The sequence below is a fragment of the Callospermophilus lateralis genome, chromosome 10, assembly GCF_048772815.1.
Source record: "Callospermophilus lateralis isolate mCalLat2 chromosome 10, mCalLat2.hap1, whole genome shotgun sequence".
NCBI lineage: Eukaryota > Metazoa > Chordata > Mammalia > Rodentia > Sciuridae > Callospermophilus > Callospermophilus lateralis.
The window spans coordinates 90,223,914-90,251,569 of record NC_135314.1 but is presented as its reverse complement, the minus strand read 5'-3'; the positions used below and the strand labels follow the sequence as shown (position 1 = coordinate 90,251,569).

General features: G+C 33.7%; 1 protein-coding gene across 1 annotated transcript in view; it reads left to right on the top strand.

Annotated features, from left to right (window-relative positions):
- The first annotated feature begins 838 nt into the window (after positions 1-838).
- The window catches only part of Naaladl2 (N-acetylated alpha-linked acidic dipeptidase like 2), a 645,091-nt gene continuing 618,273 nt past the window's right edge, over positions 839-27,656 (top strand). The window contains exons 1-2 of the mRNA XM_076867047.2: positions 839-872; positions 1,421-1,913. Coding sequence (XP_076723162.2) covers positions 839-872; positions 1,421-1,913 — 527 coding nt within the window. The remainder of the gene's footprint in view (positions 873-1,420; positions 1,914-27,656) is intronic.

Genomic DNA, 27,656 nt, shown 5'->3' with positions numbered 1-27,656 from the left:
TTCTCTGATGAAGTCTTTGTTTCCATCTTTTACATTAGAGATCACTGGCTCTAAGGCAATTAGATAATCAGTTATCAGTTGAGCTCTGTTCTTTGTCCACCACAGTGGCATATGTTGAAAAATCATGAAATATAGTGAGGGACCTTAGAGTCCAGCTGGGGTGACAAATCTAATACTAAATCTAATATTGGTATTATCAGAGAAAATTTAAGTATAAGTGCTCTTAATCTGCAACAATAATACACCAGTGGGTTATTGAATACAGACTGGAGACCACTTGCAGTTAATTAGCCCAGTTATCCTAATATCACTCTGTAAGACGCGGCAAACTGACATCCAAAATGTGTAAGGGAAAAATACCTCCGTCTGCCACTCCTGTAGTAAGGGTATAAAATCAGACTCTCCTAGGCTGGCAAAAGGCTTCCCACTTTGGATTGTTGCCACACTGGATTTTTATTTAATATTCACTGAGCCAGGCTTATTCATGTCACTAATTCCTTGGGATATTTTAGTGCTCCCTCGTAGCTGTAAAAATGTTCACTCCTTTTAGTAGTTTGTGACTATGTAATGCATTATATTTTGCTTCTTATGCATTTTTTGTTGTTGTTGATGGTTTATTTTATTTTGGCTTTGGGTCTGATATTGGAACTCAGGGCCTCACACATGCTAAGCAAGAGCTCTACCACTGAATGACATCCCTAGCCCTTTTTAAATTTTATTTTGAGACAGGCACTTGCTAAGTTATTATGCACATACATATTATGTCCAGGCTGGCCTCAAACTCAGCATCTTCCTTTTTTAGTCTTCAGAATAGCTGAGATTATGGGTGTATGCCACCATGCCTGGCTGCTTCTTTTATTTTTGTAGAGCTGGTACTCCTTAGTTGTTGAAGAAGGTATTTTTATCTGAGATTTGTGGTTTTGAAACCAGCTGTGATAATGTAATCATCCTAACATCTTTTATACTTTTTCCTCCTAAGACAAGTTACCATTTTATTGGTTTTGACCTTTAATTTTTTAAAGTTGTTTTGAAATGTGTAAGTTTAATTTTGCCTTCATTGTAATAATTATCCTCCAGTGCAGTTGTACATTGTGACTTCTGTTATTCTGCTGAATTTCAAAGGTTAATTGTGTATAAGTATGTAATTTTAAAAATATTTTCTGATGTCCTCTCCACCAAGAAGCTTCTGCTTTCATTTTTAAAATTTTCCTTTCATATATGTACATTAACAACAATACATTATTAAACAGTTATCTCAAATATGAATTTCTATAAGGAAAATTTTCCCCCTCTATTATGGTCAGTAAAACTTTGTGGATACCAATAAGGTTTATTGAGTTTCTTCTTTTTTTTTCCCACCTTGTAAATGTTTTAAAAATTGCGTTCTTATTTTAAGAAAATATATTTCTTATTTTCACAGATAAAAAGATGGCATATCAGAAGGTCAATGCAGATCAAAGAGCTTCAGGACACTCACAGTACTTAGACAATGATGACCTCCAAGCCACTGCCCTTGATTTAGAGTGGGACATGGAGAAGGAACTGGAAGAACCTGGTTTTGACCAGTTTCAGCTAGATACTGCAGAGAATCAGAACCTTGGGCACTCAGAAACTGCAGACCTCAATCTTGGTTCCATTCAACCAGCAACTTCACCCAAAGGAAGGTTCCAGAGACTTCAGGAAGAATCTGACTATGTTGCCCATTATGGAAGGTCTGCACCAAAGAGCAACCGCTGCCACATTTTAAAAATACTTTGCACAGCCACCATATTATTTATTTTTGGAATTTTGATAGGTTATTATGCACATACAAATTGCCCTTCAGATGCCACAACCTCAGGAACAATCGATTCTCAGTTATACCAAGAGATTCTCAAGACAATCCAAGCAGAAGATATTAAGAAGTCTTTCAGGTAGGTGTAAAAGAAATGGATTTGGGTGGGATGAAATTCCAGGGAAAGATGTCCCACAGGGGATATTGCACTGGCAATCTTGCCATGATTTAAGTCAGTTTTACAAACTGAGAAACATAACTTGTTAGCATATCCAGAAAAGAAATTTTGTAGAGGGTGACCCATTTTCAGATTTATGGTACTGTAATACAAATTTATGATGCTGTTTCATGAATTGATAATAAGGATCATAACTACCATGGGGACTAAAAGACTCTAGCCAAAGCGTTTTTTTCTCTTTTGGGAAGCCCAGTTAGGCCAAGTTGGGAAGCAAATATTATCTGATATAATAGCAATAAAACTAGGCCATTAGACATGTGATTGAAATTTTTAATGAATCTGAAAAAAAGAAATCTGCATTATGGGCTGAAGTAAGTATTTTCACTTACCAATGTGCAGTGATAGTGTTCAGTCTCTTGTGTTCCTGAATTTTCCAATGAACAGAACACTTTCTATTTAAACATTCTATGTTCCATACAGACAGTTCTAAAAATCTTATCTCTCAATTTAAGGTGACCATTCTAGCCAAAATGTGTTGATTTTAAATAAGAAATTATTGTCATTCGTTCCTTAAATTTCAGTTCTTGGGAAAAGCTTTACTGATGTCATAAAACTTGTAGATAACTTGAAAATGCCTGTTATTATTATGTCAAGTTGTAAAGGGCTTCCTAGTTTACGTATTTAGTGAAATGAGGAACTAGAATAGGAAAACTGGATATGACCTTCTACATACATTTTCCATATTTTCAGAAAAAGGACTGTCCTGGGTGAATCATCTATATTATTTGTAGACAAGTAGAATAGAGAGATACTACTTCCCCAGAATATTTTTTTCTGGTTTACATTGATTTATTATAGCCAAGATGCTGGCTAGGTGTGCATTTTTGGGAATCTTGTCCACTGAAGATGCATTGTTTAATTCATGTACTGAAGTATCAGGGGTATTAATGTTGATGAATTCTAATCTTCTACCTAAAAATAATGTGTGACTGGTGAGAGAGAATGTGTTTCCTACATACTTCTATGTCTCCTATTCTCTGTTGCTTAAGCATCATTGGAAATATAATATGCAGATAATAATATTTTCCCTGTTAGTCCACAACATGAAATTGTTTATATTGGATTGAGTCAAAAGATATCCCATTGCCATATAATGGATTATTCTATCAGTCATGATTCAAACATCATAACAGAAAACTCCTTGAATATTTTAAGTAAAGGATATTTAAAGTATGGATATAATTCCATCAGTGATAAAAAAATGAAAAATAGCACATGGGATACTGACACAGCCCAGAAATGAAGCCATTTTTATACCAAAGCTGGAGGAACTGGTAGAGCTGACACTTCCTTCATATACTAGTAGAGGGGATATATAGCCTCAGGTAGAGACAATACTAAAGAGAGAAGTCAAGAAAAGCCATAGAATATCCTTTCCTTTTGCTGCTCAGGGTCTTAGCAGTTGTCCCATTGACTGATCAGAGCAGGAGGCTGACTCAGAGCCTGGTAGCTCATCCTATAGAGATCAGCCCCCTGGGATACAGGCTGGACAGGGGAAGGACAACAGGTCTTTCCCAAATAGATCTCAGTGTTTCAAGGATGTTATTTAAAAAAAAAAAATGCAAAGAAAGCATAAGAAACTTATAAAATTGTGTTTACCTTAACTTCAGCATGGATACCCATTTTATATTACAAAAGTGTTTCCTGGAAAAGGATCCATGGGATTAATTTATTTTTAATAGTAAGAATAATTATATTTTTTCCTTAGTCACTTTTTAGTTTATATTTGTAGGTTAAATGATCTAATAATTCAGCCTACTTCCCCCTTTTTTTGGCTTTTCTTAAGTTTAAAGTCAAATCTATAGTTTTAAGTCCATGATGAAATTAATGGTATGCCTTTTGTTTACCAAGTAGGCTACATATCCCCTCCCACCCAACTTTGCTTTCTTTGTCTTGTTTGTTTTAATTTTTGAGGCATTGTAAACATATTTAATAGCTCAATTACATCTTCTTTGCAAATGAGTAGCTAATTTTAAAATTTAAAATATATGATTAAATAGAAATATTTATTATTTTTCTCAGAGTGGAAGTTGAAGAAGAGTAATGTTTATATTCCCATATTACACAATGAAATCAACCAAATGACATATGTTTTAAAACTAACTACAAATATATGACCAAAGAATTTATTGTCCCAGATAATATTTCATGCTTGTACACAGATTTAATATTTTCTCCATCAAATAGTCATAGATTTTTTTCTTTTTAACATAACAGAGTTTTTCTATAAACCTTAATATTTTCATTACAAATAAGTTTACAATGACTTTCTCTGAATAACATCTCCTCAAAGATAACTTTTCCCTCGAAAACCCTTCTAACTACATGCCTTATGATGAGTACCTGTTTTTATAAGTAATCTTAGCCTTAACTCTGTACACTATAGATTTCTGCTGTTATTTTCCATCATCCTGTGATAAATCTTTTTTTTTGGATTTGTGATTGTTTTTATTAAAACAATTTATCTATTTAGATCAAAAGTTGCAGCCAGATTTTGTGTCTTTGTCCTAGATATTTTGCAATGTAAGAAAGCACAAAGGTAATAGAATTCTTTTTTTTTAATATTTTTTTTATTTTTTTATTTTTTGTTTTTTTATTTTTTTTTATTGTTGGTTGTTCAAAACATTACATAGTTCTTGATATATCATATTTCACACTTTGATTCAAGTGGGTTATGAACTCCCATTTTTACCCCGTATACAAATTGCAGAATCACATCAGTTACACTTCCATTGATTTATATATTGCCATACTAGGGTCTGTTGTATTCTGCTGCCTTTCCTATCCTTTACTATCCCCCTCCCCTCCCCTCCCCTCCCCTCTTCTCTCTCTACCCACTCTACTGCAGTTCATATCTCCCCCTTGTATTATTTTTCCCTTTCCCCTCGCTACCTCTTGTATGTAATTTTGTATAACCCTGAGGGTCTCCTTCCATTACCATGCAATTTCCCTTCTCCCTCCCTTTCCCTCCCACCTCTCGTCCCTGTTTAATGTTAATCTTCTTCTCATGCTCTTCGTCCCTACTCTGTTCTTAGTTACTCTCCTTATATCAAAGAAGACATTTGGCATTTGTTTTTTAGGGATTGGCTGGCTTCACTTAGCATAATCTGCTCTAATGCCATCCATTTCCCTCCAAATTCTATGATTTTGTCATTTCTTAATGCAGAGTAATACTCCATTGTGTATAAATGCCACATTTTTTTTATCCATTCGTCTATTGAAGGGCATCTAGGTTGGTTCCACAGTCTTGCTATTGTGAATTGTGCTGCTATGAACATCGATGTAGCAGTGTCCCTGTAGCATGCAATAGGGAGCCTACATCCTGGGAACAAATCTTTACTCCTCACACTTCAGATAGAGCCCTAATATCCAGAGTATACAAAGAACTCAAAAAATTAGACAACAAGATAACAAATAACCCAATCAACAAATGGGCCAAAGACATGAACAGACACTTCTCAGAGGAGGACATACACTCAATCAACAGTACATGAAAAAATGCTCACCATCCCTAGCAGTCAGAGAAATGCAAATCAAAACCACCCTAAGATACCATCTCACTCCAGTAAGATTGGCAGCCATTATGAAGTCAAACAACAAGTGCTGGCGAGGATGTGGGGAAAAGGGTACACTTGTTCATTGTTGGTGGGACTGCAAATTGGTGCAGCCAATCTGGAAAGCAGTATGGAGATGGAAAGCTGGGAATGGAACCACCATTTGACCCAGCTATTCCCCTTCTCAGTCTATTCCCTAAAGATCCTGTGATAAATCTTGCATTCCTCTTGGCTTAATATTTTGGGAAGTAATTTCTATCTCTCCTATTGGTTCTTCATTCCTGTTCAACCTCTAAGGGTATGTTGGATCTTGTGCAATATTCTAACAATTTTGCAATATAAAATATTATATTGTAGACTCTATTCTGTCAGACATTTATTAAGTAGTTTTTAAGGGGGAAAATAGCACAAACATATCTGTGTTTAATGTTTCCATTATATTATGTAATTTGAAAAACTGCCTTACTATTTGGATTTTTAGATTATGATTACATTCAGATATTACACTATGAATATAATATTTATTTACATTTTATTATATTTTAAATTATATTATAATTACACAGAGAAAATGCTGTTATAATTTTTTAAACTAATAACTCCTATCAAAACCAGATATTATAAAAATGTTAAAATGTCCCGGGTATTGTCTCACTTCTAGCTGAGGCATGAGGACCATCAATACTACATTTCTAAGAACAGTATGGAGAACTTGAAAAAAAAAAAAAGATAGCATAAACCCATTGATGATCTGCCTTTTGCAGCTTATGAGAGTTTGCATAAACTAAGTCATAGGAGAGTAGAGAAGGAGAAAAGAGTTTTGGAGAGAACTGTTGGGGTGCTATAGGTCCCCATCTGTTCTCAAGAAGGTAACCTCAAATCTGGTAGAAAAAGAGTTCAACAAAACTATTGGAAAATGTATGTTGTCTCATTCAGGGTATAACTCCCACCTGAGAAATCTAAGTAGTAAAAGAAGGACTGGTTAGTTGCTGCTAAAAATGCAAAAGAAGAGAAAAACAAGCATTCAGAGGGGAGAAGCTAGAGTTATTTTTAGATGTCTGGGTGACTGGGCTAGGAACTGAAGGAGTGTATTGCTCATGTTAAAGGAAAGTGAGATTCCACTTGTACAATGAATGAGTCTCCAAAGAACCTAAAAGTCATGCACAAGAGAAAAGCTTAGCTGAGAACTCCCACTACAATCAGAGAAATACCACACTAGCTCAGAGAGTATTGGTTAAGGAGGAGCAGAAACTTGGGCGGGGATATGGCTCGGTGGTACAGCACATGCTTAGCATGTAAAGGGACTTGGGTTTTATGGACACCACAAAAAAACAAACAGAACAGAATCTTCCAGAAACTTTGGCTCCCTGTTACCTATTCTCTTTTGTTCTGTTTCAATCCTGGAGGTTTCAGAAATTCTTAGGGAAGATGTATAAAAACAGCACTTAGAGCATCCTGACGGTTCTCTCCAAAACCCCCTTTTCTTCTCCATTCTTCTATGACAGCTAATCCAAACTCTCATAAGATATAAGTGGGAGATGGTATCTGGGCTTATAGTATCTTTTTTTTTTTTTTTTTGAGTTCTCCATACTGGTCTTAGAAATGTGCTATTAATTATCTTCATGTCTCAGCTGGAAGTGAGACTTTGATGGTGATACTTTAACATTTTTATAGTATCTGGTTTTGATAGGAATTGTCGCATTTTAAAATCAAAAGTTGTCACCTTTTAAAAGCATAGAAGAAGCTGACTACTGTTCTATCCTTGACTCCAGTTACAATCGGGAGATAGCCAAAAGCAGAGGCACATTCAACATTTACTACTAAATGATACTAAACATTTGAATTGCTCACTAGCATATCATTCAAAAGTAAGCATAATTGCTAGAGCTTTTATTTGGGAATAGGGAAAAAGAAAACAGAAGCAAAAATAAAAAATAACTAGCTTCAACGAATAAATAAAAATGGGGAATGTTTACTCAATGTAGAGGTCTTTGTATGATTATTTAGTATTTTACAAAATAACATTTGAATAATGTGTTGAGTCAAAGAGAATCTTTGAGAGATGTACTTACTGATTGCATATACAAATAATAAAGTCTACATGATTGATTCTCCTTTCTCAACTACTCGGTATCATGTGGACCAAATTAAAGAAAATTAGGTAGAGTTTTAGTTACATTTGATGACATTTGTTGATATGGTCAAAATTAGCAGATATGAAGGCCATGTTAGCATTATGTTTGTGTTTGTGGGTGTGTATATGTGTGCATGCGTGCATCCTTCAATCTTCTAATAAGATTCGCAGGGTCTCCTATGCTTCACTTTTTGCTATTTGGGAAATTCATTCATCCCTTTAAAGTTGCTCCTTTTTTTCTTCTATACATCTTTTGAGTAGGTGGATGTTTATTCAGATACATATCATATATACTCAGATGTATCAGACTTAAAATAGGTCATTAAAATTTGCTTTGATGTTTGCTTTTGAAGCAGTGAGTATTGGGAAAATGGTAATTTATTGTAAGGATCAAAACAGTGGGCTGGCTTCACACATCAGTCTATGAATAAGAATTATTCATTTGATCAGATCCTATTGTTGCAGAATCAGGATCTAATCCACTCCAGGGACCTCAGTAGGTACAGTTCTCTGATTTCACCGAAGTGTTGACCATCAAAGCAGCTGAACTCCCGATGTGCACGAGTTTTTCTTTGTATTCTTGCATTTTTACCCAATACTAGCTGCTGTGTTCTCAGCACAGTATTCCTCTTTTCTAGAATGAAACATAATTATTATACTTTGTGGGGCCAGAGACATTTGTGACTCTGTTTGAAGTGCTTAACTCTAGTCTAATCTGCTTCAGCCAGTTGAGATTCTGGTAACCTAGTGTATTTACCTGGGAATATCCAGGGAGCTCATTAACAGAAGGAACTTGAATATGACAGGTCAAATGTATTACTATGCAATATGTAATATGTTATATTTTTTAAATGAAATATATACATATAGACATATTAAAGACATAAAAACACTGCTGAACCAAACTTTGAAATTAGTTAGAAAATAGAATATTGTAATAATAAAATGTTTACATTGAATAAGCCAATGAGGCTAAGTATATTTTTTAATACAGGAGTTTGCTTTTTCACAGCTGTATATGCTGTGAAATGATAAAATGAAAAACAGAAAATGTGTTGTATCCTAATTATGGCTAATGTATTTTTTTAATGAAAGAGCATTATTATTATTATTATTATTATTATTATTATTATTATTATTATTATTATCAGTGGTGCTAGGGATTAAATCCAGGGCCTTGTGCGTGCAAGGCAAGCACTCTACTAACTGAGCTATATCCCCAGCCCAGCATTATTTTTTCTTAACAGTTGTAAGTAAGAAAGAAAGAAAAAAAAAACCTATAATTCTATCACTTTTATAAAAATCATTGTTATTTCTATTTTTACCTATCAATCAACAAAATTGTACTGTGTTATATATTTGTTTTTGACAAGTTTTTTTAGAATTTTAGTTCCTTCAAACATGCTTAAAACCACTTCAGGCCAATACACACAAATTTAAATCATTACACTAAAAATTTATTGGTATTCAATTATATAAATGTCATATAATTTATTTAATCTCTTTCTTATAAGTGAGTATTTGGGTTGTCTCTATAAATATTCTTTGGCCTAAATCTTTGTGTGCTTTTAAAATTATTTCCTTCTGATAAATTCTTGAAAACAAATCACAGCTTCAGAGAGCTTAAATTGATTTTAATTGTTTGCCTTATGTTACAAAATTACCTTGCAGAGACATAGCTTTCCAGGTCCTATTATTGTTTATTTTTGAAAGGACCAAAACAAAGTCAATATTTCATATGTTAATTGACTCTGGCTGAAGTTTTGCATATGTAAACTACTTTTTAAGAAATTTTTTCCCATGACTTCTACAGTTTTTTTCCCCTATGGCCTTTATAGGTTCAGAAACTAAAATATTGTAATACCCATCCTCCTGGATTTTATTTAGTGCATCCATTTTATTTTAAAAATTTATTTGTTAACAAATAAAAGAACACCAAAGTCTCTAAGTAAGATTTGTCTTTTAAAATAATGTCTACATCATTTGAACAGAGGCGATATTTTAAATTGTTACCTGACTTGGTAAAGTTAATTAAGTGGGGATGTGTTAAACTGTGAAATCATCTTTGTGAACGTAAGTAAAATACCATATATTTTTAGCTGAGGATTAATTCTCCAAAAGCTAGGGAAATGTTACAAATTACCTAAATAATATGCTAACCAGTGAGACCTTGTCTGGAAACCTAGTTCACATGGTGTTTCAGATAGAGGCATAATTTATTAATTATTTAATTTAATATGATAAATATAAACAGATTTTCAAATCTTGTTTGATTTCTCTGCTTCTAAAATGTACTTTTAAAATCACCTTCTTTTGTGATTTTTTTCCTCTTTCTAATTACTTTCATCCTGCTTAATTATCATCTCCCTCCTTTTATTATGGCAACTAGAAAGTATATTTAGTTATCTTGTATATGAGTGTTATGTTTCATAGTATCAGTTCAACATTACTGATAACTCTATTTCATTAAGTTAGGTTGCTTTTAAAAAACATCAACATAACAACAACAAAAATTGACAAATAGGCAAATGAACTGACATTTCTCAAAATAAGTATGAAGCAAAATAAGTGTTAAACAAAATAAGGTGGTGCATGCCTGCAATCCTAGTGGCTAAGGAGGCTGAAGCAGGAGGATTACAAGTTCAAAGCCAGCCTCATTAACTTAGCAAAACTCTGTTTCTCAAAATTTAAAAATAAAAATGGCTAGGGATGTGGCTCCAGTGGTTAAGCACCCCTGGTAAGCACCTTGGTACCCACCCCCCAAAAAGAAGAAGATTAGGAATGGAACCACTTTATAATGCAGCTATGTAACTCCTTGGTATTTATCCAAAAGAATTAAAGTCAGCATACTTTTGTGATACATGCATAGACCTATGTTTATATTGAACTGTCAAGTTATATTTTTGATATAATAGCCAGGTTATGGAAATAGTCTACATGTTGGTCAATACCTGAATGGATAAAACATATGGTATATATTAGTGGAGTTTTGTTTAGCCATAAAGGAAACAAATATAATTGCATAATTTTCAAGAGAATAGATGGAAATGGAGAGTATAATGTTAAGCAAAATAAGTCAGACTCAAAATGAAGGATTTTATGTTTTCTTTCATATGTGGAAGCCAGAAGGAATAAAGAAAAAAAATCTCATGAAAATAGAAGGATACCAGTAGGGTGGGGAAGGGGACCATGAGGAGGGAGGAGGGAATGCAAAGTGATATGCTAGTGAATGAAAGTGATCCAATTATTTTATGTACATGTACAAATATGCCCCAATGAATCCTATTATTATATGTAATTATTATGTACCAATAAATTATTTTTAAAAAAGGAAAGGCAAATTTACTGCATACCTACTCTTAATACTTCTTCTTCTGTGCATGTAAGTCATTAGTACTCTTTACTGTTGTATCAGACTATCTAAGAATGCTCAAACCACACACTTAACAGCCCTTATCAATTAATCAGAAGTGCATAAGAGAAGATTTGCTATTCTTATACTATGGTGTCCCTACACTAGATTACATCATGAGAATTAGATACACTTAAATTGTAGGGTGAATTTCACCCTCTAGAAAGATAAATTCCACACTTGACCAGGACAGACAGATGCTGCAAGAACCAGACTTATGGGTGTCCTTTTCATTCCAAGGCATCCAAAATCTTAAAACCCAGGTTTTTAGCAGCTACTATATTTTTATGGTCTTTCCTGTACAAAGTTGATCACTGAAATGAGGAAAACATGGTTCATGCTATCTAGAAATAAAATGGATGATTTACCTTTTCATACACATTTTTGCTTATCTCCCCATCCAGAGGCACAAGAAAGTGAAGAGATGCATCACTTTTTTGTCCATTTATTTAACCCAGAACCTAGATTAGTTTATTTATTGTAGTATTTTTATCTTCCCTGCATTCACACAACCTCCTTCTTTCTTTCATTACTCGGGTTCTATACAACCTGCCCACCACTATGCTTCTTTCCCCAAGGAATGTTCAGTTCATCTAGTCTCCTGGTCAGGAAAGCCGACAACTGCACATTCCCTCTCTTCCTAAATGAAGGATGTAAAAGAGTTCTTGGAGACACACACTGTTTTTATGATCATCAGAGAGCTAAAAATGCTCTTAGTGGTTTGTCCTTCCTCAAACCTCATAGGGATCTATTTATAGCTGTTATGCTTTTTTACAAATGCAAAGCTTTGCTCGTATTTGATGATGGTGATACTATAAGCAACTGTTTTGCTCTAATCTGCAGCTTTATTTTACAACTATTTTTGGTTCCTCTCCGTCTTCTTTCTTTCTACCCTCAATGTTATTTTATTTCCTCTCCAATTTCAGTATCAGAGGGGATGAGAATAGCAAGATTGGGGAGAAATGAAGAAACCAATAAAGCAACTGATACTTTAATTGAAGAAAACCATGTAAATGTATAACAAAAGACTCATAATTCAATTTATGCATATGATAACAAAATGATTTTAACAGTAATAGAGTGATGGTTCCTAAAGGAAGTAATTAGCTATTCTATTATTGATCTCTCCAGATAACAAATGTGCATTGTCTTAAATTTAATCACAAAAGGAATACATAGGATAAGATTTATTTAATTATGCATAGTATTTCATTGCTCTGAACTTTAGATAAGGCAATTGCTTAACTCAGAGCTTCTCAATGTTGTGCAGAATGACATTAATTCTCTTAACTAACTGGATCCAACTCAGCCATGAAAGTCTAAGTTCCACACAATTCTTAGGCATTTGAGAGCCCACCAATCAGATGAATGAGGATTGTTGACAGAGGGGATTTTGCCTGCAATGACCTTCTCTATCTGCATTTGTTCAAATACTGGCTTCCTTGGAGATCTGGCTCAGGTGCCAGGTCCTTTGTGGAATTCCTACTAGTCTCCCAAGTTGAGGTTTTTCTCTGTCTTTATCCTGGCAGCTTAAATACATCATTTTCTCTATTTTTGTTGATTTCAATCACTTTATACTTTTTCTGTGGAGAAAGAGCTGTGGGTCTAGCACAATATGAGAGTCATACATAGTATACAGGCATGCAGAAGTGCTTACTTCAAGAGAGAATGAACCAAGAACACAGATGATCTTGACAAGGCTTCACTTCCCTGTGAGCTATATTTTATTTATTTGTTGGAAAACTTAAGAATGTATACAGCTGGTTACTCATGTATCTTATTGAAGTTTTAAATTAAAGCTCTGTATGTACAAAACAAACCCTTTGATTTTTAATCACATTTTATCTACATTCTTATAGTATGTCCTAAAGTGTTGGTTTTGAAGGTAGAGGATTTTCTTTGTTCTCATGTAAATATGTGCTGAAAGACTGCTCTATTTCAGGTACTCTGGTAGTTACTCTAAGTTTTTCATAAAATTCTGTTTAATCTTGAAAGCATTCCTTTTCTATAACAAAGAAGCAAAAGGAAAATACACTCACCAAAAGATGATGATTGCATGATCAGAGGTTGCAAGGAGACACAAAGTAGATCCCTTCATACATTATTTCAGTGTCCAGCAGTTTCTGAGAGGTGTTGAGACAACACCTTTCCTTCTCAGTGGTTAAGATCAAGGATCTCTCTCTCTCTTCTCAACCGCATCCCACCTCCTGCTCCCTCTCTCTCGTACACATGAACACACACAAATTATTTTATTCAGTAAATTGCATATTGGGATTAGGTTACATACTTTCCTAGTAAGCGAATTTCCTCTTCTCACCCCTTTTCAACCAATATGTGTGATGTATATCAAGACTATAGATTATTAAGTTTTAAAATTAGGAAATGTGTTTTTTGTCATTTGATTTTTGTTGTATCCTTAATTAGAGGCATATATTTTATAAAATTGCAATGACTGTATTCTACTATCTGTGAAACATTTCTGTCAGATGCATCAACATCCTCTGTCAGAACAGGTTGTCTATGCTGCATATTGATCAACCTTAGGGCTAGCCACATTATTTTAATATCTTTTTTTCCTGCATTGACTATGATAAACTTTTCCATCCCTTCACTTTTTGACCTTATTCATTCCAAAAAAGGGACAAGATCAATCAGATATAGTACAAGGAAATAGCAAACCGTTTTCTTTGACGATGAAGTGTGTCAGTTTCCTGCGGATTCACTTGACTTCCCAGCACTGTTGCTGTAGAAAAGTTGGTAATGATCACATTTAGTAGAGTGAATTATAACTTAAACATGGGAAGGGGGAGGACTGATCATATGCTTCTATCTTCCGCGTTTCTCTTTAATGTCAAAAAAATCAAGATTCAAATGGCAGACATGGTCCTTTGAGACTTTGCAATTTGAAAGTCTCAAACCATACTTTGAAAATTAAGCAAGATATTTGAAAATTTCCACTAAAAATATTAATTCTCTAATTACATAAGGGTGGTTTATAGGGGACATTAATAGTAAAATATAGTTTTAAATGAATTATTTATATAAAGTCTATCAAATCAAATTAAGTGCTATATCATATCATTAATAATTCCAAATGGATGTTTCTAGCTGATGGGAGAGAGTAAAGTTGGTAGGTAATTCAAGTGCTGAAAATCTCTGTTCCACTACTCCCATCCTACAACACTATTCCAGAATGAATACATGATTTTACTTTCCAAATTGTAGGTGATAGTACAACCATATTGTTATGGCCAATTTTATGAATAAAAGTGGCTCGGTTATAGTACCTAGATGTTTGATCAAATATTATACTAGATGTTTCTGTTAAGGCATTTTAATGAGATTAACATATAAATCAGTAGATGTTGAATAAAGCAGATAATATGGGGAAATCTCATACAGTAAATGGAAAAATTGACCTCTCATCAAGAGGGGATTCCACTCACACACTGCCTTTGGACTTCAACTGTCACTCTTCCCTGAATCTCCAAACTGTCAGCTTAACTTGAAGGATTTGGATTTGTCAAGTATTCACAATTTTGTGAGTCAACTCCTTAAATTAAATCTCAATCTCTCTCTCTCTCTTTCTCTCTCTGTCCCCATCCAACCTCAATATACTTACTACACACACACACATTATACATGCTGTTGATTTTGTTTCTCTGCAGAACCCCAACTAATATATACAGATGTAGGAACTTAACTAAACCGATATAAATTGGTTGGATTTTTGAAATTCCTAAATAATTCTAGAATAGCTTAAGTAGTCAGTACTAATCTGTTAACATGGAAAATTGATACTGAAAGTTAAAAAAGATTATCAATACTCATCATTACCTTTGTTGCATTAGTTAATAAATCCCAGATCTAAATCCTAAAGTTATGTAAGGATAAAATTTGAAATTTGTATGTGTCTAGTAAGTATTTCAAATATTTTACTAAAGATGTTTAATCATTTTTTTTCATCTTATTTAGTTTGTAGCATCAAAATGTAACCAATTCCCCAAGCAAATATGCACTTTTCAAATTTTACCAAGTGTCATTCTTATCTGGAAAAAAATAGTATTGAAGTTCCCTTTCCTTTCATTATTACTGGAGAAAATATATTAAATTTTATATGCCTGATTTGGGAAATCAGTTTCTGTCTTCAACAACTGATTGTGTGTTATAGCTGGGTCCTTTACAAATGAAGTGCAGTTCTATTGCTTAAAAATTGCTTTCCTGTGCAACATGATGTAGTAATGAATTAAATCCAAATGAGCCTTATATTCACAATGTCATAACATGTAACTTGTCCCTTGTGGAACTTTTTTATTATCTAATACAAGATGAGCTAACATCTTCCTCTCATGGCTCACTTCTCAGAAGGGTATGCAGTTTTTCAGTATTAGAAATAAAGAAAGAAAACTATGATTTGAGATCAAATTACCTTTTTATAAACTCTCTAAATCACAGGGAGCACCTTAACATGTCCCCAAATATGCAAATCAGTTCTGATAGAACAAGAAACAAAAGAAACAGTTACAATTCTATGGAGTATATTTCTATCTGTGATAGAAAAATGAAACTGAACAGTTTTCTTTGAACAGAGATGTGTGCAGGTGGTTTTTACCTTTAATAAAAATAAAATATGTGTGGGCGTTTTCTCTCTATTTCTTCAATGGTTTCATCATATTAACTCAATTCTGTAGGGAACAACATGTAAAATCAGCTTGTACCAATATTGTAGTTCAAGCTGCTACATAGATTTAAAAGCTCTAATTTATTAGCTTGATAATTGTAGTAATTCAATAAAACATTGGATATTCTCTTCTAGCTACCTTAGGTGTGTCTGGGTGGAATATTCTAATTCAATTGGATATTTCAAAGAGCAAAGATAGATAAATATTTATTTTAGTCCAGTAGGAAAGTCATAGGCCATTACTTCTTGTGGCTTCCCAATTCTTTTTCCTTTGGTGGGGGCCCTTTGAGATTGTTCTGCTTTCTGCTTTTAGTCACCATAGCTGGACCTAGTAATTTGCTACTTGGCATAACACATGGTCCCAATCTAAATCTTCCTTCTATCTTTCTTATCTCAAGTACAGAACCAAAATTTCCTATAAGAGCTGTTTCTCCTGGTTTAATTTTTTAAATTGTATTTCAGTCAAATAACTATAATCATATACAAAGATAAACAAATCACTTACCTGTATAGAAAAGTACTAGGGAGTTAGAAGCAAGGTCAAAACCAGACCCTACTATGGGGAAAGGAGATACCACAACTTACTAATTTAAGGGTTTGTATTGTTCTTAATCAAATTTGTATTGCAATTTAAAGTGACACCTGATCCTACTTTCATAAGACTTATTAAGTGCCTCTTAACAAGGGTGCATTTATACATGTCAACAGATGTTGATTGAGGCCTTACTAAAGTGTTGAGCACAAAACTAGGAACCAGAGACCAAGTGTCAAGACACACAGGATGCCTGCATTTTATATTTTAATATGTGCTTCTATTACCATTGACCAGAAGAGGCAATGGGAACATGCTTATTTATATGGACAAAAGTATAATGGCACAAAATTACACAATGTGATGAATTGGAAGGAAGGATAAAGTATGGCAGGCCGGCAGAAAGGAATTGATTATTACTGGGCAAAGTTCTCAAGGTGATATTTTTGGATGCAGTGGTAGTTTGTTTGAAATTCTGATGGATACTTACTGTGTCCCCAGTCTGCCTCTTCAGGTTTTCTCTGAAATTGTAGCATTACTCAGCATCTAAGTAGGTACAGCTTGTCTCACCCCCCAGCTCTGGACTGCCGTAGCACTCATCCCTTATTTTTTAATTTGCTTTTTGACATCACATTTGCATATAAACAAAAATCATGTAAACAAAGATCACTTATATAGAGCAATACCCAGTAAGGGCCGGGAAAGAGGATGAGGAATGGGGAAATGGTGAATTTATCACTCTTGGTGAATTCCTATTCATTTGGCATATCCATCATGCAATTTAACTCTTCTAAATAAGAATCACTGTTTCATTCCTACCTCTCTTTAAACTTATTAAAGATAGAATCATCCATTTGTTTTTCTTTTCAGATAGCCTCATCTTTAAGGTTGACCCATCACTTCCAGTTATTATGATTTGAGGATTTCTCTCCATTTATTGACACTATGCACAGAACTGGTACAGTATCAGAAGCAAGAAATCTCTCTTATAGCTCAGTCCTGTTCTAAAGAACCATTCCTAGGAAGATATGTTTATTCTGGATTCTTGAGTTCTTAGTCCATTTTTGATCAGTTTCATTCATTTAAGATAGTTGCCCTTTGCAAATTCTATGCAATTATGGTCTTTCACCCAATTGTGTATGCTAAATTTATCTGTGTGATCATTAAATTGATGTGTGATCAGATAGTGGGCAATGTCAGCGAGGGGAGCTTCTTTATGGACATGGAGGTTAAACAAAGATATTCATTCACCAAGTTCTTCTTAATATCTACTTACACTCCAATTTCAGTTCTTCATATGAATAGGAAAAGGTTTTGGAGGATGTCCTCTGGTGATCTTTTTCAGTTGCTCTTTTGGCAGAATATGGCCAAAGAGGGAAATTGGGATCAGAGTACCTGACAAGGCTAAAGGAGCATGTTCTAAGAATTAAGAGCATATAACCTCTGTAGGAATTGTAAAGGTTGAGAACATAGTTATTGCTCTAGAAATTTTCATCCCAGAAATTAAGTTATTTTTCTGTTTGGAAACAGGGCAAACTAAACCATGGGGAATGATACCATTATTAAATATTACTATGATGATCTATAAGCAAGAGAAAACATTGGACATTGTGGGACATATCATTTGAAAAATAATTTGCTGATTAATGGGAGAAAATGATGTAAAAAGTAACAGGATTAGTGGCTTGAAAGAGAGTTTTGAGTATAAATACATCTGGGTTGGAAAAATTTTTAGAAAGGCTATACTACTCTGAGAATCAGTCTAAAATCTGAGAAGAGAAAAAGACTGTAGAATCATCTAATGGGATAAAGAGTTAATAACAGGGTGATGGAGAAAGGTCAACTCAGTTGTCCAGAACTGAGATGTTCCTACCATAAAGTATGTGAACTATGTTCAGGCACTGGGAAGAAGAGGACACTCTGCTCTAGATAACATTCATCCAGCCTGAGTCTGGGTCTGAGATATGAAGCAATAGTATGAAGCAGAATCCAGAAAAAGCTGCAAAATGTATCAAGAAACAAACACAATTCTAGGTCTTGATTTTGGATAGTTGCCCAGGACTTTCCAGAATCTATACCTAAGCCATACACTCAATGTTTGATGGAGGTCACAGAGAATTTTCTTTGGATTAAACTACTTAATATAATTCAGTCATGGGAGTATTTATGTCTAATGTTTCTGACATCCTCCAGAGTGAGAACAGGGATAGGCTCCTAAAGCTATTATTGAAATACTAACCCTGGTGCTATGATAGCAGTAGAAATCAACCCCTGATACTTTTCAGGTAGTTAATAATAGTATATTTGGGAAAATAAAATAATAGTATTAAAAAGGCTTAGTTGGAATGTTCTGCTAAGCTAGATTCACCCTGAAGCTGCTTGCTGATCACACATCAATTTACTGATCACATAGATAAATTTAGGTCACTAATCTTGGAATGTTTGGACTCATGTTTCTCATGATTCAAATACTGCTACTGGGCAGGTGGTCAGCAAGGATCAATTAAAGACATTCTACATGTATCAGTGTTCCTCAGAGTGCTAATGTTTTTTTCTGAATGGGCATTTTATACTTTTATGAGGATGTGGAGTTAGGGGAATTTATATCATAGTACCACAAACAATTTAGAAATAGACTTGGAATCTGTTTCCCTGGGAATCAGTTTTCAGTGCCACTACATTCAGTCATAGAATATTGAAAAATTAAACTTACAATGATACCATTTAAGGGCCTGGCATATGGGACATAATTAATATTAATTGCTATTATTATTGCTTAGGTTTTGTTAGTAAAATTCTTTACCCATTCTCTATTGATAGTTTCTCATTGGCCACCAGGCTTCATAGGCTGGCCTCTTGGAATATGACCTGGCCCATGTCCCTTCCAGAGCTCTCTTTTTCCCTTCTCAGTTTCACACACTTCCTCCAAAGTTCAGGTCAATATTGTTATTGTCTTATTTCAAGTTATGCTATTAGGGTCTTACCATCTTCCATCTTCCAAGTATATTCCTAAAAAAGTCCTCTAAGAATTTTAATGACAACCAACATAATGCTTTATTTTTTACTCAATAACACATTCATATTTGTATAATAAAAGTTTTATTGCACCTTATAAATAAGTTAAAATATCTTAGGTCTGAAAACATACATGGATGAAATTCAACTTTTCTAGTAGGAGACATACATGTTCCTCTCTCATGACATTAGCTAGATAGTCCCTATCTGACATTCAGCACATAAAAAGCAGAAGTCTGTTCTTGATTCACACTGTAAGGGCACATAAAAATGAAGAAGTTTCCTAGAGACAGCAATTTCTGGGTATAAAATGAACAACAACCTGGTTTAATTTAAAATTGTATTGGGTATCTATTGTGTGCATCACTTTCTGTTAACTGTAAAAATATAGATGATAGTAAAATTAATATCTCCTCCAGGAACATATACATTTGCAGGACTGAGTTTTATATAAATAAACAGGATCAAGACATCATGAAGTGAGTACAAAGAGCACAAGGATTTTTGCTGTGGGGTTGAGTCTGATAGGGCATTGAGGGGTGGAGAGGGCTAAGATACACAGATATATGAATTGAATGTGAGACATAACTTCTCCAAAACTTAAACAAAGGCATGGAGGTAAGAAAATACAGAGATAAATTAGGGTGGTGGGTGAGGGTGTATTTTTTAAAAAGTTCATAAAAGTTAAAGTCTTGAAAAGTAAACCAGAATAATTTTGTGGGAGATTTGGGGCAAAGATGATTCATTAGAACTTGATTTTGAGTACAACAAGAGATTTTCAAAGAATTATTAGTAGGGAATTACAATATTAGACACACTTTTACAGAAGATAAGTCTTTGGAAGATGATTAGAAACAGAGTCTAGAAGCATAAGAAACATGGTTATAGGTATTCCTTTCATAGTAGCCTCTTAAACATTTGTCAAATGTGTAGCCATGAGGTAAAAGCTGGTGGATCATCTGTGCAGAAATGTACACATAAAGCCCAATGCTAAAATGAAAGGCATAATACACAAATTGCTATTAAATTTTAATCAAAACCTTTGGTTCCATTTTGATTAAAACTAACAAGTTCAAGTTTTGAGATGACAGTATCTATACCAGTTCTTGGCAAGAATCTGTCAATATCTGCAAAAGGTCTGAGATTTTTATGAAGCTACCAATTTAAGTTAGCCTGCCATAGTTTCATGAATACTAGCAGAAAACATGAGACTCCTGGGTCAAAGATGAAAGATAGTTCATTGCAGCCCAGCAAGCAGCCTTAGCATCCTGTTTGCATGAGTTCTTTAAGCCCCATTTCATCACAGGGTGTTGAAAAGAGGGCTAGTTGACACCTGAACATGCAGTGTATATATTACAGGAAAAGGGTCTTAAGACTAGGATCCTACATTTTTTATTTTAGACAGCAAACATGCCTGCCCATAGCTCTCAAGGGGGACACTATTCATCTGTTCAAAGCTGTAAACAAACATGACCATTTTTCCTGGAGAGAACACTATCTGTATCTTCTGAAGCTGTTAGTCACATACACATCCTGTGAAAGACAGCCCGAATAAAGGTCATCTGTATCTTTCCTCACAAGATGTGCAGAAAAGTGAGAGAAAGTCTCCCAAAGAATAATGACTTGTCTTTGGCTCAAATGTGTTAGATCTGAGTAATTTTCTTAAATATATTAAACATTTGCTTCACATAAGTACCATTTGTTAGGTAGTAGGAATGGAGTTCTTGGAGGAATAAAGGGTAGTTTCTGGTGTCAAAGAACTTAAACTCTTACAGAAGCATAGAGAGAAAAGTTCATTCCAGTAGTGGAAACCGACTGTAGTAATTGTAGTAATACAGATGTAGACTTGGTGCCATCAGGAGAAAAAAGAGTTTTCTCATTGGAGGAATATTAAATCACATGAGTGTAGCAATATGATGTGTCATCCTTGGATTTATCCTCCAGAAAAAGTAATTGATAAATCAAACGTAACCTTTGAAAAAACCTGGGGCAGTCTGGGAGGGAAATAGAATAATAATATTTGGAAATAGGATTTCGACAACAAAGTATTTTTTACGGGCTAAAGTGAATCGCACTAATTTATCTTGTGTTTTCCTAAATATATATTCAATTTTTAAAATATGAACTCTCTCTTTCCCCTAGTGTGTGTGTGTGTGTGTGTGTGTGTGTGTGTGTGTGAGAGAGAGAGAGACTCTTAAGAAGAGTTACTTACGGCATGGAGAAAATAACTAGTTAAGGCTTATGATACTCCCATGAGGCATTACTAATCACCAGGTGTCAATTAAAATCAGGATGGCAAAGTGTTAGAACTAAATAGACTAGGATACACTCTAAAACCTAAACCTTTTAGCTGTGGTTGGAATATCACAATAATATATTTAGATTTAAAAACTCTTAGAGTGAAAAATTATACCTAAAATTTTAAAAGATTGAGATGTTTATTATACAGTGTTTGTTTCATGGAGTGGAGGGCTTAGACCAATTAGAGGGTATAAACAATGAAAATGTTTCTAAGGTAACATATAGTGACTGTATTAATTTATTTCAACCAATTCAAATCAAGAGAGAAAATTATACCTGGTTTTCCCTTTGTCTTTAATGATTACATTACCGATTAACTGATCTTTGTCTCTTCCCAAATTTAAATGAAAAAATAAAATGGATATTGAACCACTAAATAAGTGAATTTTTGAAGCACTTACAAACTTGATTATAAAAACAAAATAAATATATTAAACCATCACCTATGAAATGTAAAATATTTGTTTCCACCAAACTATTTAGCCTGTCCATATCTATTGTTTACTAGAATTATGTTTTCAGAAAAAATTCCTATTTTTCATTTGTCTTTGAGATTAATTTTTATTTCTGGATATATAGAGTTCAAACACTTTGGGAAGCACTTGCCTAGTTCATGATGGCCCTAGCAAACTAACAAACAAAAACATGTTTATTTATTATTTGCATTCATTTTGTTATGCTTGTAGTTTTTTCCAATCAAACTCCATCATAGATGTCACAAAATTAAGTATCATTTTTTGACATGTTGATGCCAAAGCTCTTTTCAAAGCACATGACAATTACCATATATATAAATTTGACTTTAGTTTTAATTTTTCAAATAAAAAACAAAAATTAAAAAGACATAAACCATAAACATTTGCAAATAACAGATAACATTCTTGTTTTAACAATGCTTTCATAGTGAATCTACAAGTATAATGTTAGCATAAAAGAGAATACTTTTAAGGGAGCATATAACTTTTTTTCCTTTTTGTTGATTTAAAAAAAGGACAGCAGGATGCATTACAATTCTTATTACACATATATACCACAATTTTTCATACCTCTGTTTATATATAAAGTATGTTGACACCCAATTCATGTTTTCATACATGTATTTTGGATAATGATGCCATCACATTCCACCATCCTTGCTAATCCCCTGCTCCCATCCTTTCCCTCCCACCCCGTTTCCCTATCTGGAATTCATCTATTCCTCTCATAAAGGGAGCATATAAATTTCTTCCACATTTTGATGAACCAAAAAATGATCCACTTAGAAAGTATTTGCAAGACATATGGGTTGTGAGATTCTTAAGAACTTTAGATGAGGGATAGGTACTTATTATTATTACTGTTTGTATATGTGCTCATTTTGCTTCTATCAAGTCAGATTTAAGAATTTCAATATTCCAAGTAGCTCAAAATGTCCTACTAAGTCTCAACAGCCATTGTAGACAGATTAAAAAATTAAAATGAATCACCCTGATTTTGTATATCAGTAACTATGCTAGTGGTACTTGGATCATCAAAAAATAAATAATGAAATTAAAACATAAAAATAAATAAAAGTAGCCTTGGGAAAAACAATGAATTATCACTTTGGAATCACTAAATGATGTGCTTTAATGAGAACAGCAGGGAGGAGGTGGTAAACAAATCATTAAGTTTTGAATAGACCAGTCAGCACATGGCATAGTACTGCTGTACAAGAGAACATTGACTTACTCGATTGCCTCTTTTATTCAATATTCTAAAATGTCTAAATCAAAGTTTCTAATGCATTTAAAAAAATGAAAGTTATAAAAATCTGCAGTAGGGTTCTGAATCAGTGAGCACTGTCAGGATAGATTATAGTTCTGCACAATCTTTGCTGTAACAATATCATGATGAATGGAGAATGACACCAGCTGCCCATTTATCTCATAAGATTACTACTTTGATGATATTGATTCTTCCTGTAGCTTCTTCGTTAGACTCAGGATTATAGCTCAGGTACAGAGATATAATCAGTTTTGGAAAGTATATTTTGAATATGGAACAATTTTTAACCACTTTGACTAAGATGTGCTGGACAATAACCATCAAGAAATTAAATTTTTGCTTGTCATAATGCCTACGAATTTTCATGATTAAACTGTAGTCAGTCATGTGCTACAAAATGACATTTCAGTCAACAATGGACTTCATATATGATGGTGGGTCACAAGATTATATCTAGTGATTTTGTAGCCATCTTAAGTTTGTGTAAATATACCCTGATGGTCACATAGTGGCAAACTCACCTAATGACACATTTCTCTGAAACTATATCTGTCATTAGGGAACACTTGACTATATACTTATTCAAAATATACATAAAATTTGGAGAGTAAACTCAAATTAGTATTATTAAGCATATCTCTACAATGCAAGAAATATTGGGGCACAGGAAATTTAAATACATCAGTTAAGTTACTTGATTTCTAAAAGCTCAAACTATTAGGAAGTAGGGGGTGGGGATGTTAATGTAGTCATTTAATGAAATGACAAAATTTGAATAAAGTGTGATATAGCCATGTATCATAAAAACAATGAAGTAGGAACCATTGCAAAGGTTCTAATGAATAGGGATGTAGTCGCAGCAGGGTCATGCAAATTTGAATGAGTTTTAAAAGAGATTTTTTCAGACAGAAAAAAATGAAGACAATTCCAGTTAAAAGATAATAAAGATACAAATTTATTTGGCGTATTTGGAAATGGCCTTTAGTGTGTGTGTGTGTATATATATATATATATATATATATATATATATATATATATATATATATAAAATATATACATATATACTATTTATATGACAGCATAATGCATTACAATTCTTATTACACATATAGAGCACAATTTTTCATATCTCTGGTTGTATACAAAGTATATTCACACCAATTCCTGTCTTTATACATGTACTTTGGATAATAATGATCATCACATTCCACCATGCAACAACTCTGCCCTATACTAGTCTCCAATCCCCCAAAACAAAATGGCCTTTAGTTCTATATGATTGAACTGCAGCAAATGTGGAGGAAGGTGACTGAGAAAGAAAGGGTAGAAATAGTAAGGGGAAAGAGAGAGGAAGAGAAGGAAAGTGGAAGAAAACGAAAAGGAGAGGAGATTAAAAAGGCATAGGTTGGTCTGGGGATGTGGCTCAAATGGTAGCGTGCTCACCTGGCATGCAGCGTAGTGCTGGGTTCGATCCTCAGCACCACATAAAAATAAAGATGTTGTGTCCACCGAAAACCAAAAAATAAATATTAAAAAAATTCTCTCGTCTCTCTCTTAAAAAAAAAAAAAAAAAGGCATAGTTCAAAGTCACATTACAAAGAACCTTTTAGGCCATCTTAAAATATTAATGGTTTATTTATTTTGTTTTATTGATAACCTGAAAATGAAGGAGTTATTTAATGAAATATATATTTTAAATTAAGTATAGAAAATAGCATCTGGATGGATATTATGAGGAAAAAATTTATCCAGGGTGAAGAAATATGAACAAATGCAATAATTCAAATTATTGCTCACATTGCCATTGAAGGTTGAATCAAAGCAAAGTTCATGGAAATTGAAACAAGCAGATGGATTTTTTTTTAATATTTACTTTTTAGTTTTAGGTGGACACATTTTCTTTATTTTACATTTATGTGGTGCTGAGGATCAAACCCAGTTCCTCATGCATGCTAGGCAAGCACTCTACCACTGAGCCACAACCCCAGCCTCAAGCAAATGGATTTTGACAGTGTTTTGTTGGTGACATCAGTAGAATTTGCTGCTTTGACAGTGGAATCAAGAAGTCATGAGTCTAGCTCTTTCTGATTATACTTTATAATGAGGAAAACTTACTTTAAGTCAGATAATACTTGTTTTCTATCTTTTTTTATGTAGTCATTTAACAATAACTTTCTGAGTGTCTATTTTAAGCAAGGCCCAATACTATGAACTATCATGTAATTAAACCCCTGTTTAATGTGCTATTTTTTTCTGGCATTAAAAACATAAAAAAATCTATTAAAACAAATCCTCTAAAAGGGATGGATTTCTAAACAGTGTTTGTAGAAGCATCTGGTCTTCTGTATTTAGCAGTGTATTCATCTGGGACCTGTTATTAAAGCTGAGAGCTTAATCTCATAAAAAGGACTGTGTGTTGTTCCACTAACCTGGTGCTCATGCAGTTCTAACTGAAATGACAAGAGTGAAGGCCATTAAAAAGTAATGCTTGAAATCGATCAGAGATAATGAAATCGCATTGGCCCAAGTATTAATCAATTTTAATAATTGTGTGTTACAATGGTCTTACAATAAAAGGGCTGTTATTTTCCATTCAGTTCACTTAAGCTATGTCGACGTGATTGTCACACCACTGGTTGAAAAGTATAGCCATTTTCAACACCTGTGCTATATATAATCTATTTTATTATTGACCTTTCTTGGCAGATTCCATACAAAAATCTGAGTTGGCTAATTGGTTGTCAGAACGGTTCCAACCAACTCTTGTTTTCTTGCTATGCAGGTAGAACCTTAAAAAGCTCATCTTCAAATAGAGCAAGACTAATTGGGGGTAATAAAGAAAAATCAGTCCTCCAACAAATGGTGTCTTAATTCATAAGTCTTTTCCAAAGCTATAACTTTATTCACTGTAAGAATTATCAACGGAATCATGAGCAGCCTTTCTTCTTTCTCTGATCATATTGTTTTCACCTCTACTTTTTAAGTCACATCTTATATTCTATGAGATATTATATTCATATGAAATTTTATGAAGAATTTACACTACCATGTTTAGGTTATTGTTTCCTCAAATGCTATCTGAAGACAAGTGATCAGACCGAATCTGTTCACGGAGCTCAAAAGAATAGAGATCTTCCTTATACACATTTTGCAGGTCTGGAAAATGGCTGTGCAGATCTGGTGAGCATATGTATTGGTGATGACACCTGATGCTTTAGGTTATTTAGCAACAGACGTAAAGAAAGAATGGCTATATATGCAACTTTCTGATTGAAAATTCAAACTTATTTATTCCCCTCAAAACAAAGACCCAATGTTCTCTCTGTTACGTGGATGCTAACACACAACAAGGAGGAGGGGAGTGGATTAGACAAAAGGGGATGAAAGGAAGGTAGGGGGGATGGAAATAGGAAAAAAAAACACTGGAAAGACCAGGCAAAACATATATGAGATGATCATATATGTTTTGTTCATATATTAATAAAACACAGTGAAACTCCACATCATGTGCAGCCACAAGAATGGGATCCTAATTAGTATAAGTATGTTCTATGTATGTATAATATATGTCCAAATATGCTTCTACTGTCATGCATAAAAAGAACAAATTCAAAAAAGAAAAAAATATTTCCAAAACATTAAAAAAGAAAAGAAAGAAAGATTAAGAGGGAACACAGAGTTAGTTTGGGAGCCAAAAACAGTAGGGGGGTGGGAGTGAGAAGAAAAGAAATACATCACTCAAAATTTTGGTTTTCAAATTTGGCTTTAGAGAACTCAACAGAGAGTATGCAAGATCCTAAAATTAGCTATACAAATAAAAGTTTTTTCTGCCCTGATAATCATTTACTATTGGAATACTAAATTAAAGAGATATAAAACACTTTAATATACAAATTAATGTTTAAATAATAGTAACTTTTGACTAAGCTATGCTCCCTAATAAATGAGATTAAGGTGCAAAAATTTAATCAAGCTTATTATACTATTCATATTCGCCTTCAAAATGGGAGACAAGAGATTTCATAACCGGATAACCAGAGCAAACTTAGAGATAGGGAGAAAAGCGAGAGTTTATTTTGGTGAGCTTTTCTGGTTTGGGAAGAAAGGATACCATGGGTGCAGCTCTTATACTGCAGAATGTTCCTTCCTCCTGATTTAAGGTGCCTGGGAAAAGAGAGCTGAGGAACACCCACTTTCATGTGGAAATAACTGTTGCTGCTATGGACAGTGATCAGTCAATTCCAATGTTCAATTTAAAATCAATCCTAA